This window comes from Phacochoerus africanus, chromosome 7 (assembly GCF_016906955.1).
Source record: "Phacochoerus africanus isolate WHEZ1 chromosome 7, ROS_Pafr_v1, whole genome shotgun sequence".
Taxonomy (NCBI): Eukaryota; Metazoa; Chordata; class Mammalia; order Artiodactyla; family Suidae; genus Phacochoerus; species Phacochoerus africanus.
Genome location: NC_062550.1, coordinates 75,332,127 through 75,348,938, shown reverse-complemented (window position 1 = coordinate 75,348,938; position 16,812 = coordinate 75,332,127). Strand labels below are relative to the sequence as shown.

Here is a 16,812-nt window from a genome sequence, read left to right as displayed (position 1 = left end):
AGATTAGTCTGGTGGTCAGAATAATTTGGTGAGATCTTGGATATTAATGTACCCATATTGCTATTTTGTTATTTCTCTGATAGATGTAAAATGCTATGCTTATTTGATGTTTATTTAGCGTTTCACCAGTCATTAAGAATAGATATTTAAAGATGACAAATAACTGAAAACATGAGCAGATTTTTGATTTTTCCAGTCATTTTAATAATTTGCATCTGACTTCATCTTTTTTCTGTCATCGGCTGTTATGTGCTTTCCTAACTACCCCCACCCTCTTACTGTTTTTTTTTTTTTTTCTAAAAAAATGATGCTTGACGGCAAAATGAAATCATAACTAATCACTTACAGGGAAGAAATAATTGTAAATAAATATATCTCAGCATTTATTTTAAAGAAAAAATATTTTTTAAGCAAATATCAGAATTTTATTTTGGACCTTTTTTTTTGGGCCATGCCCGTGGCATACGGAAGTTCCTGGGCCCAAGGATTTAATCCAGGCCACAGCAGTGATAATGCCGAATCCTTAACCTCTAGGCCACCAGGGGGCTCGTATTTTTTACTATAAATTACAGAATTATATTGGTGTCAGAGAGGTATGGTGATTATGGTGTTTTGCATGATGTGTTTGGTTCAGAATACATATACATAGTGACCATGACTTTTGTCCATTTTTTCATTGTAATTTGTGGGAGAGATAAAGAAGAATCAGATTTTTCTCATTTTTTCAGTTTCTTTCTGTGGCATAAAAACAATCTATTTTTTTGTGTGTGTGACACACAGGTATACGTATAATAAAAAGAAAGTTATTCTGATTAATTTAGCATTAGATGTTATTCCTAATGTGGTGAACACATAACCTTATTCACCACATACATGATATGCTGATAAGATCACATTTACAGTAATATATAAGTGCTGATAAGACCACGCTTTACAATAATAAATTGATTTCTTATTTCAGGTACATGTTGGGACTTGCAGCAATTCCAGCAGTTATACAGTTTTTTGGCTTTCTCTTTTTACCTGAAAGCCCTCGATGGCTTATTCAGAAAGGACAGACTCAAAAGGCTCGTAGAATTTTATCTCAGATGCGTGGTAACCAGACCATTGATGAAGAATATGATAGCATCAAAAACAACATTGAAGAAGAGGAAAAAGAGGTTGGCTCAGGTATGTGGATTTCATACTTACTGTGAATTCTGAAGTGGTTTAGAAGTTATATTCTTTTAGTATTATTTAATACTCTAAATGAGAAAGTGGTTTTATATGTATATCTAATCCAAAACAAATATATGTTAATTTTAAAAGCAATATAATAATGTTATAAAAGAATGAAAACACCCCATAATGCCACTATCCTCAAATAATTACTATTATTATTTTGTAAACTCTTTTATTCTAAGTTGAATATACTTGAGGTAGTTGTTATTTTGTGTGTGTGGGCATTTTTTGATTATGTGTATATTTTACATATAAATATCTCATACGCAAAGATAAATAGGCATTATTGACCTTCCATATTAAAGAAAAAGTCAGTGTGAACTATCGTCAAAATAAATCGCTTTAGTAAAATTAGACTTTGTTTACATGTTACATTGATTTCCATAGTAATTTTTATAAACATTAAGAATACCTATACCTTCATATACTAATTATGGAATAATTTTGTATTTCTCTGTTTTCATTAAAATGTTTATCTAATCAAAATTTTGGAGTTCCCGTCACGGCTCAGTGGTTAACAAATCCAACTGAGACCCATGAAGTTGCAGTTCCATCCCTGGCCTCTCTCAGTGGGTTAGGGATCCCGTGTTGCTGTGAGCTGTGGTGTAGGTTGCAGACGCGGCTTGGATCCCGCATTGCTGTTGCTGTGGCTGTGGTGTAGGCCAGCGGCTGCAGCTCCAATTAAGACCCTCGCCTGGGAACCTCCATGTGCCTTGGGTGTGGCCCTAGAAAAGACAAAAATTAAAATAAAAATAAATAAATAAAATTTCACCATTCCGGAAAAAATAAAAAGGGAAGTTTCTGGTTAATTTATGTTTACAAATTTATTTTCAGAGAATAACTCATAGATGGATTTAAAAATTCTCACACATGATTTATAATCTTGACAGTCTGATTTCAGTAAGCAGTTTGCCAGATGCAAATGATGGGAAAAGGTAGACATTTTGTAATTGCCTCCTGGGTTCACATTCCCAAAAATTGTTTCATTTTCTCTCAACCTTCCTTTTGCCTCTACGGTAATTGGTTGTTCAGTGGAGATCCTGATGTATATTGGTCAGATTATTTTTCATACCTGAGAAAATGCCAAACACACACATCCCTTCCTTGCTACATGTTGCATACAAGTTTGGGAGATCTATTTACTCACCTCTCCTAGCGTTCTTGGTAGAGCTGAAGAAATAATAGAACAAACCCTCTGAGGAAACTGGTCACTGTGGTAGCCACACGTAGCTTGACTCTGTGTGTGTGCAGCACAGTAGTGTGATCTTATTATCTTCTTGCTCAGGCCAGAGCCCCTACCTGTGAGCCTCCTCTAGGTGAAGGTCATTTTTAACAAAAATTTCTGAGCATATACCATGTACCTGGCATTGTCAGCATTTCTAGTACTCTGAGCATTAATGCAAGTTGGTTTTTTTTTTTTTGTCTTTTGTCTTTTTTTAGGGCTGCACCTGTGGCATATGGAGGTTCCCAGGCTAGGGGTCTAATTGGAGCTGCAGCCACTGGCCTACACCACAGCCACGGCAATGCGGGATCCTTAACCCACTGAGCAAGGCCAGGGATCGAACCGGCAACCTCATGGTTCCTAGTCAGATTCGTTAACCACTGAGCCATGACTGGAACTCCTAGTGCAAGTATTAAAGAGAGTTTTGCTTTAACAAAATAATTCACTTTTACTGAGTTGAAGATTGTGTTAATTTTTAAAATACAACTTAAAATATCTATTTAAGTTACAAATAACTTCTTTTATGCTCCTGTCTAAAAATTCCTCTTAGCAGTTGCTCGAATGAAATGTAAGGTTGTTTTTGTAGTAATCAGTATACTGTGCTAATTAATAATGTACGAGTGGAAATCTTTTCAGAGTATTAGGTTATATGAAGTATTATTAGAATACAAGTTTTTATTAATTTATGTAAAGGATAGGACAGCAAAGAAGCCTTCTTGTTGAGTCGGGGTACCACTGACTTAAAACATGGAACACATTGCTTCACTTGGACTGCTTAAAAATTTCTCTGACTGGTCTAGCCATGCAGTGAGTGGCGATATGCCCTGTTTATCGACTCTTTGGAATGTATAACGAAAAGGGTTTTTTAGAAACTTGAGGTACATAGGATTGCAGTTATCTGCATCTGCTTTAGTTTTTATCAGAAGGCTTTAGGAGCTCAGTAGGACATGGTTTATTGGGTGTAGTTAAAATATTTTAGCTAATTACCTGTTTCCTCATATTGCTTTATAGGCACATTTGGCACAGATCTTAAGCAATACTCTAATGTTAGCCACTGAATCCTAATATGCCTTATGTTTGTATAAATATTTGAGATTTTGTAACTAATAGGATTAATAATTTATCCATTTCTGGGTTTGTGTTGAGTCCTGTTATCTTGCTTAATTTAAAAACTAATCTCATGTTCTTTTATAAAGGTAAAGAATTAATAGCATTCTGGCATGAATGCACCCAGACAGTTTTGCCAGTGTTACACGGCACCAGTAATTTGAGGCTTCATTTTTTGTGATTGAGAAATCTGACGACAGTTAAACATGTCCTGCACAGTGTGAATTTTATTTCAGCATTTTCATGTCCAGAAGCAAGACTATGTCAATTCAGTTGGAAAATAGAGAGCTGTGCTAGGACTTGTGTTAACAAACCAGAAGGCCCCGGCCTTCAGTCACTTTACATTTGAAAAGATAGGCTAGATGGAAAAATACACATGAAGAAAGAGCTAACTTTGTAATAATAAAAATGTGCTGGCCCAGAGAAGACAAGTCAGCCATTGTGTTGGAGAGTTAGAGCGACCGGCGTTAATTGGTCCATGGATTCTGATATGGTAAATTTTGAGCCGTGACTTCAAGCCCAGGAACTCTGAGCACAGGAGGGCAGCTGCCTGGAGGGAAGAACCTTAACCTAGGCCACAAAATACTCAGATATTCCAGGAGGTTAAAGAGAAGTTGTTTAAGAGTTCCCTTATGATGCAACGTATTAAGGATCCATTGTAGCCCGTGCAACAGCTCGGGTTACTGCTGTGGGGCAGGTTCGATCCCTGGCCCGGAAACTTCTACATGCTGAGGGGGCAGCCAGAAAGAAAGAACAAAGAAAGAAGTTGTTTAATAAGACGTCTTTTTCTTTTAGGCAGAATTGTTTTATCTTCACACATGCCTAGCGTAGTTACTTGCTACCTGTGAGCTTGCCAAATAGGTCCGACTCCAGATCAGTAAACTACATCCTTTGTTTGGAGTTTCCAGTGAATTTGGGACTTGTGACTCTTATGGTACTTGTGTATGTGACCCTTCTCTTTTTGCAGGATTTTTTTTCTTGGCCACTTGAGTTTAAATTTGACCAAAGAGGAAAGTAGGCATGGCTGCTGCATTATGTATTAATTTTTTGATGTATTAACTTTCAGTGCACGTGGGACTTACTTCTGGTTTCAAAACACATTTTATGACTTCACAAAGTAAATATGGTGGCTTCTCTGGCCAGGTCCGCAGCAGAGGTGAGGCTTACAGACTATGCTGTGAAACAGGATTGGGTTAAAATGGGATTTCATCTCTTCTGCACACGACATGAAAGTTGACCTCCTTAGCATGTGATTTCTCCACTATAGTTGAGGGAAACGGGCAGTTCATGGGAAAAGAAACAACAGTTTTCACATGTGTTCTACACTGTTTATATATCCTGTAGGACTAATAAAGTGAGAACAGAAGAAATAACAGATTGGTGGGGAGAGCTCCTGGAATTAGAAGACAGGTAAATGAAAAACTAGTCTGGGCTCTACCCCAAACTGTAAGCCTAAAAGGATTTGAAGGAGTCACTGAGCCTCAGTTTCCTGTCAGGTTTATAAGAAAAGAGAGCTAGATTATAAAAGCTCCACATTCTGATTTTTTAGTTGTAAAAATCTGTGAGAGATGCTTGTTTTAAAATTTCTAAATACCATATGAGTCTTTCATTCAAAAATATTTATTGAGCAACACTTAATAGATATGGGAGGATGTGGCAGTAAACAAACAGATGAGGTGTTCTGGCCCATTGGGAAGAGGCACACAAATGATGAAAGAGAAAATGATTGCCAGTTAACTACAAATTGTGGTAGTTGCTTTGAAGGAAGCAAACGGTAATAACATTTATAGAGGGACTGAAGAGGGGCTACTTTCAGTGGGATGGTTAGGAAATGCTTCTCTGAAAAGGTGAATTTGAAGTGTGAGAATTTGAAGGTATACAGAACTGAAGGAAGAGTGAGTGTTCCAGGCAGAGGGAACAGCAAATGCAAAATGATATATACCATTAGCTGGACCAGATTAATTTCCTTAGAAGGTTTTGATTTTACATATATACATAAATATATATATACACACATGCACATATACATACACATGTATACATACATATATATATAATCTAATATATATATGCACACACATATATAGTATACATATGTCAGAGTTTAAAGACATTGCAGTGATAACTGTTTATTTATCCAGATTGCCAAGCCTAAGCTTTGAATTAGAGACTTACTTGAATATGAATTATTACTTCAAGAATTGAAAGCAGATTTGAATACAAAATAATATACCATTTCCAATTTGCTTGTCTCTTATGGCTTATCTTCCTAGTTTATTTCCTGTTTCATAGATGTGTAATAGAGTCATGACTGATATATACATAAAGGTAGAAACCTGAGAAAGACCTAAGTAATTACTTAAAGCAGTGATTCACAATCTTTGCCATTTAGCTTCAGTGGTGAGTGGAGGAGGCAGGCCTTTGGGGTCTGGGTATCATAGGAAAATGAAGCTGCAATAAATTCAACATTTATATGAATTTTTATACTTTGTCTAAGAAATAACAAAGTTCGTATTCTGTTCCATATTACGTTATGTTTACTTGACTCTAAATTTTTTCCTAAGTATCTAGAGAGTTTATTCAATGGCTTTGTATATTCCATCTGTCATGTATATTCCCTGGGATATACATCCCTCAGGTTGACAGACATGGTTTTAAAGTTGGAGTCCCTCTCCTGGACAAATCCATTAGGAAAGGCATTAAAAATTTGGTCTGCTTATATTAATTGAAATTGATGGTCATTTCTTAATTTATTGGGTATCTAGAAGGGCAGAGTCTTTGTTAGGAACTGTTCATAACAGTAATTATTTCTCACAACAAGAAAAGTAAAATCAGTCAACAAAAGGAGTAGAGTTCTTCGAAAGACAATCTTAAGGAAGAATCTAGAAACAAAGGTTGTGCATTCATATGATTTATTATAACCTTGTTTGATAGCATTCTCTAATTTGAGCCTGCAAATTCTTCTTTTTTAAAGTTTTTCCCTTTTTAATTTTAAATTGACATATAGTTATTTACAATATTATATTAGTTTTAGGTGTACAACATAATGATTCAAAATTTATAGTTATTGTAAAATATTGACTATATTCTTTGTGCTGTATAACCTATCCATATAGTTCGTTTATTTTACATATAGAAGTTTGAACTTCTTTATCCCCTACCCCTCACTTGCTGCTCCCCAGTTCTCTCTCCCCACTGGTAAACCACTAATTCTCTATATCTGTGAGTCTGTTTCTGAATAAATATTTATTCAATTGTTTATTTTTTAGATACTGCATATAAGTGATAACATGTAATATTTGTCTTTCTCCATCTGATTTATTTCAATAAGCATAGTACCCTCCAGGTCAATTCATGTTGTTACACAATGCAAAATTTTATTCTTCTTTATGGTTGAGCACTATCCCATTGTGTATATATACCACTTCTTCTTTAGCAATTCCTCTGTTGATGAATACGTAGGTTGCTTCCATATCTTGGCTATTGTAAATAGAGAATATTGGGTGCATTTATCTTTTTGAATTAATGTTTTCATTTCCTTTGAACATATACCAGGACTATATGCCATATTGCTGGATCATATGGTAGTTCTACTTTTAGTTTTTTAAAGAAGCTCCATACTGTTTTCCACAGTGGCTGCACCAGTTTACATTCCCATCAACAGTGTTGAAGGGTTCCCGTTTTCCCACATTCTCACCAACATTTCTTATTAGTGGTCATTTTGATGATAGCTGTACTGATAGGGATAAGGTGCTATTTCATTGTGGTTTTGATTTGCATTTCTCTGATGATTAGTGATGTAGAGTATATTTTCATGTGCTTGCTGCTCATATGTATATGTTCTTTGGAAAAGTATTCATCTCTTCAGCCTATTTTTTAATTGGGTTGTTTTTTAGTATTGAGTTGTATGAGCCATTTATATTTTTGGATATGACTCCCTTATCAGTCGTATCATTTGCAAATATTTTCTCTCATTCTGTATGTTGTCTTTTCATTTTGTTAAATTTTCCGGTGATATGTGAAAGCTTTTAGGCTTCATTAGGTCCCATTTGCCTTAGGAGACAAATCCAAAAATGTATCGCTTTGATTTATGTCAAAAAGTGTTCTGCCTTGTTTTCTTCTGGAAGTTTTATGGTTTCTGGTCTTACATTTAGGTCTTTAATTCACTTTGAGTTTATTTTTTTATATGGTGTGAGAAAATGCTCTAATTTCATTCCTTTACAGGTAGTTACATAGCCAGTTTCTGCAGGACCACTTATTGAAGAGATTGCCTTTTCCTCATTGTATTTTCTTGCCTCCTTTGTCATAGATTGACTAAATGTAAATGTGTGAGTTTCTTTGCTCTCTATTGTGTTCCATTCATCTGTGTGTCTGTTTTTATACCAGTACCATATGTTTTGATGACTCTAGCTTGTAGTATAGTCTGAAGCCAGGGAGCATGATACCTCCAGCTCTATAATTTTTCTTATGATTGTTTTGGCTTTTCAGGGTCTTTTGTGTTTCCACACAAATTTTAAAATTATTTTAGTTTTGTGAAAAACGCCATTGGTATTTTGATAATGATTGCATTGAAGGCAATCTGTAGATTACCTTGGATAGTATAATCATCTTAACAGTATTAATTCTTCCAATCCATGAACATGGTGTATCTTTGCATCACTTTGTGCCATCTTCAATTTTTTTCTCTCTGTTTTATAGTTTTCTAAGTACAAGTATTTTATCTCCTTAGTTAGATTTAGTCCCTAGATACGTTATAATTTTTGATGAGTTGGTAAAAGGGATTTTTTTTTTAAATCTCTCTTTCTGATAGTTTATTGTTAGTGTATAGAAATGAAGCAGAGGAGCTCTCCCATTGTGACTTAGCAGCTTAATGACCCAGCATAGTCTCTGTGAGGATGTGAGTTCAATCTCTGGCCTTACTCAGTGGGTTAAGGATCTGGCATTGCTGCAACCTGCAGCATAGATCACAGATGTGGCTTGAATCTGGTATTGCTGTGGCTGTGGCATAGGCCTCAGCTGCAGCTCCAATTTGACCCCTAGCCTGGGAACTTCCATATGCTGCATGTACAGTCATAAAAAGGAAAAACAAAACAAAACAACAAAAAGGAGAAGTGCAACAGATTTCTACACGTTATATTTGTATCCTGCAACTTTACTGTGTGAGGTGATGAGGTCTAGTGCTTTCCTGTTGGTAACTTTAGGATATTCTGTATATCATGTACATGTCATCTGCAGTGACAGTTTTCTTCTTCCTTTCCAATTTCGACGTATTTTATTTCTTTTTCTTGTCTGATTGCTATGTCTGGCACTTCCAATACTGTGTTGAGTAAAATTGGTGACAGTGGGCATACAAGATAATTCTTGTACTTAGGACATGCTTTCAATTTTCACCATTGAGCATGATGTTAGCTGTGGGTTTTTCATATATAGCTTTTATTACATTGAGGTATGCTCCCTCTATACCCATTTGTGGAGAGTTTTTATCATAAATGGATGATGAATTTTTGTCAAAAGATGTTTCTGCATAAACCACATTAATTGGTTTGTGGATATCGAACCATTCTTGCATCACTGGGATATATCCCACTTGATTGTGGTGTATGATTCTTTTAATGTATTGTTGAATTTGGTTTGCTCTTATTTTGTCGAGAATTTCTGCATGTGTGTTTATCATTGATAATGGCCTGTGATTTTCTTTTTTCTTTTTTTGATGTATCTGATTTTGCTATCAGGGACATGCTGGCCTCATAGAATGGGAATCATTCTAGAAGGATAGGTATTAACTCTTCTCTAGCTGTTTGGTAGAATTCGTTTAAGAAGCCATTTGGTTCTGGACTTTTTTTTTTTTTTTCCTTTTCGTCTGTTCCCACAGCATGTGGAAGTTCCCAGCAAGGGAATGAACCCATGCCATGGCAGTGACCTGACCTGTAGCAGTAACAATGCCAAATCTTTAACCATTGCACCACAAGGTAACTCCTGGTTCTGGACCTTTGTTGAGATTAACTCATTTTCATTACTGGTAATTGGTCTGTTCATAATTTTTATTTCTTCCTGGTTCAACCTTGGGAGATTATACTTTTCTGAATTTGTCCATTTCTTCTAGGTTATTCATTTTATTGACATGCAATCACCCAAAATGGTCCTTCGTATGTCCATGGTATTAGTTAAAAGTTTTTCTTTTTCATTTCTGATTTTATTGATTTGGGTCCTCTCTCTTTTTTGTCTTTTTTTTTTTTTTTTTTTTTTTTGCTATGTCCACAACATATGAAAGTTCCCAGGCTAGGGATTGAATCCAAGCTGCAACTGCGACCTAATGCCACAGATGTGGCAAAGACAATGCTGGATCCTTAACCCAATGAGCCACAGCAGGAACCCCATCTCTCTTATTTTCTTGATCAGTCTGGCTAGAGGTTTATCAATTTTGTTTATCTTTGCAAAAGACTGTCTCATTTCTCTGACTTCTGTTGTTTTTTAGTCTCATTTCATTGATTTCGACTCTAATCTTTGGTTACTTTCCTTCTACTAACTTTGAGTTGTGTTTTCTTTTTCTAGTTCCTTAGGTGTAAGTTTAGGATTTTTATCTGAGATTTTTCTCATTTCCTGAAGTTGTCTTGTATCACAATTAACTTCCATCTTAAAGTGCTTTTGTTACAAAATCCAGTAGGTTTTGGATCATTGTGTTTTTGTCTTCATTTGTCTCCAGGTATAGTTTGACTTTTTTGATTTCTTGGCTTCTCTTTTTTTTGGCCATGCCCATGGCATGTTGAAGTTCCCAGGCCATGGATCAAACCCGTACCATAGCAGCACCCACGCTGCAGCAGTGATACCACCAGATCCTTAACCCACTGCACCAAGAGGGAATGCCTCTTTTTTCCTTCTTCCATCCCTTCACTTCAGTCTGTGTGTGTGTGTCTTTCAATCTCAAGTGAGTTTCATGTAGGCAGTATTATATGTATATATAATCTTATTGTTGTATCCATTTAACCAGTCTATGTCCTTTGGTGGGAGTATATAGTCCATTTAAATATAAAGTAATTATTGATAAGTATGTACTTACTGCCTTTTAAAAATTGTTTTTGGGGTGTTTTTCTAGTTATTTTTCCATTTGTTTCTCTTTTTTTGTTTGCTGCCCTTGTGATTTGATGACTACCTTTAGTGTTATGCTTTGGATCCTTTCTCTTTTTGTATGTTTATATTATAGATTTTTGGTTTGTGGTTATCATGGGGTAGATTTATAGCTGTGTGTGTGTGTATATATATATATATATATATGTATATGTGTATATATGTATATATACACATACAGTTATTTTAAGTTGCTGATCTCTTAATTTCAAATGCATTTTAAGAATCTTGCATTTTTAATCCCCTTCCCACAATTACTGTTTTTGACAGTATATTTTATATTTTTTTATTGTTTATCCCTTAACTTTATTGCAGTACAGATGAATTTACTATTTTTGCCTTTTAACCTTTTAACCAATTTGGTATATGGTTGATTTACTAATTCTGCTATACTTTTGCCCTTACCAGTAAGCTTTTTCTTTTTGCAATTTTTGTATTTCTAGTTGTGGCCTTTTCTTTTTTGCTTAGAGAATTTCCTTTAATGTTTCTTATAAAGGAGTTATGGTGTTGCTGAATAATTTTAGCTTCTGCTTATCTGTAAACTTTTTGATATCTCCCTCAAGTCTGAATGAAAGCCTTGCTGGGTAGGTATTCTTTGATAGAGATTTTTTTCTTTCATCACTTTAAACACATTGTGCCATTCCCTTCTGGCCTACAGAGTTTGTGGTGAAATGTCAACTGATAGACGTGGTGACCAGGTCTAGCGCATGTGCACTGGTGTGTGGTCCAGGTACCCGATCCTCTGATGGACATGGCCATGTTCAAGGGCTGCTATAGGCTCAGGGGGTTCTTAAGGCAACCTTACTGCTTTTGGGAGTCTGTGTCCCTTCCAGGCTAGTTTCTTGGCCTAAGGTGTCCCTTTACAGGTGCTTATAGGCTAGTGGGCAGATCCAAGTCCTTTGGCGAATAAGCTAGATGGAGGATTCCAGAATGGTGCTTGTTTAGACCACTGCCCATGTGGTAGAAGAGGCCACCAAAGTGGTGCCTGCCAGTGTCTGTGTCCCCAGGGTGAACTCCAGGTGTCTCCTGCTTCTGGAGACTTTCCAAGATCAGCATGGGTCTGACCCAGTCTTGTGTCAAATGACTGCTTCTACCATGGGTCCCTGATCAGGTGATATTTTGTGTGTGCTCTTTAAGAGTGGAGTCTCACATTTCCCACAGTCCTCTGGCTCTACAGAAAGTAAGCCCCACTGGCCTTCAGATCTAAACATTATGGGAGTTCGTCTTCCCAGTGAAGGACCCCCCAGGCTGGGGAGCCTGATGTGGGCTCATATGCCTCATTCCTTGGGGACAACCTTTTCCATTTTAATTATCCTCCTTTTTGTGAGTTTCCCACCCTCAGGTGTAGGTCTTGACCACATCTCTGCTCCTTCTACTCATCTTGTTTCTTCTTTATATCTTTAGTTATGTAATATTTTTTTCAGGTAGATTCTAGTCTTTCTCATCAATGGTTGCTCTGTAAATAGCTTAATTTTGATGTGCTCCTGAGAGGAGGTGAGCTTAGGGTCTTCCAACTCCACCATTATGGTCAAGCTCTATTAATTTTTTTTAAATGAGATGTAATTGATATATAACTTTATATTAGTTCCAGGTGTATAACATAATGACATATGTACGTATTGTGAAATGATCACTGTAGTAAGTCTACTTAACATTCATCACCACATATAGTTAAAAACATTTTTTCCCCTCAACTTCTTCAGTTTCTTATGCTGCACCAGAAAACGACAAGTATATAACTGGGGTGTGGGGAAAAGAAGGCTGCTGCTGACATCCTTAGGGGAAGAAGCCCCTTAGGCAGGGCTTAGCGAAAGTCTCAAATGAGGCAGCAGCTCTGCCTCTCTCTTCTGGGCTCTGCACTAGGGGATTAAGGCAGCTCACTGGAGGCAAAATGTAAACAAAGAAGACTTTCTTTCCCTAGAGACACACAGAGATGTTGATGTTCATGTTAGAACCATTACAAAAAGACTAGGGTAAGTATTTTGGGAGAATGGAGTTGTCAGGGCAGCTTCAGTGCAACAAAGATTGAGTAAAGGGAGCCAAGCGAGGGAGAGACTTAGCACAAGCTTTGGGTGGTGGGAGCAGCCTCCTGCAAATCTCCTCATCTATTTATAGCACATGGTCAATCAGTGAAACTTTAAAATGTATATAAACTTTTTAAAAAAAATGTGTGTCATATATATGTATCTTTTTGCATATGTTATTACCTAGATCACCTATATTATAAATACTTCCAAAATTGATTTACTTCATGAAAGAATGTCGTTGAGAAAGCTGGCCCTCCCTTTGGGCATCAACAAATATTTAGGCATATATGCAAAGAGACAACCCAGAAGCACTGTGTAATACTTGAAACTGAGATTAGGTCCAGGCCAGTTGGTTGCTGGTCATTATTGTCCTTCATTCAGGTTACCTATGCAGTGGATAATCTTTGTAGAAGCATTGAAGTCGAGAAGATTTACATACTTTAATTGTATTAACTAGTCAACTCAGTAATCTGGGGAGAATATGAGCTATGTGTTTTGCCTTTGTCTGGCAGTTTAACCTCCAGTCTGAAAAGGGAGAATGTTGTAGGGTAGAGAATTTATTCAAGACTCTCTATGAGTTCTTTTTAAAACACACTTTGGAGTTGCTGTTGTGGCCCAGTGGAAATAAACCCACCTAGTATCTGTGGGGATTCGGGTTTGATCTCTGACCTCGCTCAGTGGGTTAAGGATGCAGCATTGCTGTGAGCTGTGGTGTAGGTCTCAGATGCAGCTCCATTTCGACCCCTAGCTTGGAAACTTCTGTATGCTGCAGCTGTGGCCCTAAAAAAAAAAAAAAAAAGGAAAACCTGGTTTGATTTCTCTGGCTTTTTAGGGGTCCACATCATCTGTGGTATAGAGGTAAGAACAGCTGCATCTCTTTCTGTTTTTTTTCCTCCAGTAGTTTTGCAGTTAGTTCATCAAGATTTATCTCCTCATAAGTCAGTTTCTTTTCCTATGAATTGATATTTCTTGTGGCCATTTCAAGAAATCATGTTCTGCAGAGAGGTGAGAAAGGGTAGATATTTATCGTCTATTTTAATAGAAATCCTTCTAAAAATTTCTTTAGAAATTTAATTCCAGCCTACTGACTTTGCAGTGGAATGCTCATTGCAGTTGACATCTGCTACACTTAGAGCAGTGTCATTTTCCCCAATATTTCTGGTAATTTTGCTTGTATTTTTTACATTTGGTTGTACAGTGTTTCTGACTCAAAGTAATGCATCTATGCTTTTTACTGGATCAACTTGATTTAGATATTAAACTCTCAGCAAGATGACAACCAATTTTCCACATGTTAGGCAAAGTAAACATTTTTATATCTAATATCCTCAATGTTGTTGCAAAATTGCCCAAATTGTCAAAGCGTGAGGGTGTTATACATACCTCCCATGGTACATGGTAGATTAAAATAAAGGTCAGGTAAAAAGCTGCTTTAATTCTCTATCTTTGTGTTAACAAGCTGTAAGCTGGAGGAGTATTAAAACAGTATATATTTCTATTCAGTTTTTAGTTAAACTTACTTTCTTAGAATGAAAACTTACTTAAAAGAACCTCTATTTAACTCAATATTTTTTTTTTGTCTTTTTGCTATTTCTTGGGCCACTCCCACAGCATATGGAGGTTCCCAGGCTTGGGGTCCAATCGGAGCTATAGCCACCAGCCTACGCCAGAGCCACAGCAACTCAGGATCTGAGCCGTGTCTGCAACCTACACCACAGCTCACGGCAATGCCAGATCCTTAACCCACTGAGCAAGGCCAAGGATCGAACCCACAACCTCATGGTTCCTAGTCGGATTCGTTAACCACTTCGCCACGACGGGAACTCCTCAACATGGTTTTTAATAAAGGTTGCTTTTGATTTTCCTAAACTCCAGAGAATTTTTACAGTCATAAACAGAATTGGGATAGTTCTTAGATTTTACATTAAAATGTCATTGATTCTCCTCTTACTTAGAGATAAAGAATGGTATAGGGACTATTTCCTATTCAGCATGCTCACAGGAAAAGGAAATGCTTTTCAGATTACTTGTAGCCTTGCAAGCCATTTTCACTGATTTATATTGAAAATCCAGATTGTCTTAGTAAGTTGATAGGTAGTACTTGAAAGTTTATTCTTCTGCTCTCTTGCTAATAAGAGGTGCTTAAATTCATATCTCATTTTAAAAAAATCCATGCTAAAGGAGTTTTGATTGTGTCAAGTTTTTTTTTTTCTCCAACACATTGTGAAGTTCTTCTGTATTTAGTACAAATAGGAAGAGAAAATTAACAAAGTGGATATTTCAAAAGGAATATAGTTCTTGAGTTACTGCTTCAAGATAGTTCATTTCCAGCTTAACACTAAATCCATCTTTCAGCACAAGTGATAGACTGCTTTGTAAATAAAACTGTAGTCTGGATTTTTTTTTTTCCTCAAAAAAAGGTAAATTGCTGTGCCCTTTAAAGGTTACCTGGTATCTGCAGAAAGGCAGAGGAATATCCTGAAGAAAACCCAGTTTTCTCTGTCTTGGGGAGGGGCGGAGGCACATGAACCACTCTTGAATGTTAGGAATTTTTAGTAATAATAAGGCAGTTATGTTGATGGACTCAAGAATAGAATATTAATAATCATGTTATGTGCTATTTGAAGAAGGCTGCCTATTTTACAAATGTCAGAAAAGATCTTGAATGTTTCTCGAAGATCAAAGGAATTACTCTTCATTTTTTCCTAGTATTTTAAATTCAGTTTACATTGGTGGATAGAGTGGTCCACTAGCATCAATTTTCTCCTTCTCTTACCACACTACATCAGTTCCTGTAAACCTTTGGAGTACCTGCTGAGGGTAATTTTTAGTATGTTAAATTTAACAAATATAACTAAATTATCTTAAATAATTTAATTTAACAAATTATTTGATTTTTAATCCTCGTGAACATTTAGCATAGATGTGTACATTGAGTTAACTTGCTTATCAGCATCTATACTGCTTGAAATGTAGTAGCCTTTGATAAGGAGAGTCTGTGCTTGGTAGGATAGACTAAGGACAAAAATACTAGGCCTATGAAGCCAGACCAGTGATCAGCTGCTGTAGAAGTGTCCCACACTTTTTGTATAGTTTTTCCTCCCTGAATTTTCAAGATATACTTCCTTGAAAATGGTTTCCACTGTACATAGAATAAAATAAACTTTAGAAATACTTTTTAAAAGAACAGAACCCAATAACTGTTCTGTCCCAGAGACTTTTAAAACCAGCTTTGTATGAAAGCAAAGACCTTTTGTAGTACTGTCTTGTTCATTATTCATATTTAAATAATAGTAATGTGAAAATGATAGTAACAGTTACTCTTTACTGAATGTCTGCTTCCATAAATGTTTCATGCATGCACACACACTCTTTCTTAAAACAATCCTATAAATTAGACATAATATCAGTCTTATTGTACTGAGAAAATGGACAGCTGTTAAAGTCAAATAGCTAGGTTGTTAACTTATTTTTCTTACGTAAAATTATTTTTATGAATATAGAATTAATGCATGTTTGAAGTAGAAAATTTTGAAAATGTAGAAAATTATAAAGATAAAATGAAAACTGTCCATAATCTCATCACTCAGACAACCAATTTAAAAATCTTTATGTAATTCATCTCAGTATTTTTTTAATTTTTATTTTTTTATTACTCAAATGAATTTATCACATCTGTAGTTGTATAATGATCATAACAATCTGATTACACAGGGTTTCCATCCCATAGCCCAAGCACCCCCCCCCCAACCTGTCTCATTTGGAAACCATAAGTTTTTCAATGTCTGTGAGTCAGCATCTGTTCTGCAAAGAAGTTGTCTGTCCTTTTTTCAGATTCCACATGTCAGTGAAAGCATTAAATGTTGGTGTCTCATTGTATGGCTGACTTCACTTAGCATGATAGTTTCTAGGTCCATCCTTGTTGCAAAAAATGCTGGTATTTTGTTCTTTTTGATGGCTGAGTAATATTCATTGTGTGTATGTACCACATCTTCTTGATCCACTCCTCTGTTGATGGACATTTAGGTTGTTTCCATGTTTGGCTATTGTAAATAATGCTGCAATAAACATTGGAGTACATGTGTCTTTGCGTGTTGTGGTTTTCTCTGG

The 16,812-nt window shown here is 36.1% G+C and overlaps 1 protein-coding gene across 1 annotated transcript in view; it reads left to right on the top strand.

The window, feature by feature from the left end:
* Window positions 1-16,812, top strand: part of SLC2A13 (solute carrier family 2 member 13) — a 381,185-nt gene that overhangs the window by 90,857 nt on the left and 273,516 nt on the right. Inside the window, exon 3 of the mRNA XM_047787968.1 lies at window positions 962-1,170. Coding sequence (XP_047643924.1) covers window positions 962-1,170 — 209 coding nt within the window. The remainder of the gene's footprint in view (window positions 1-961; window positions 1,171-16,812) is intronic.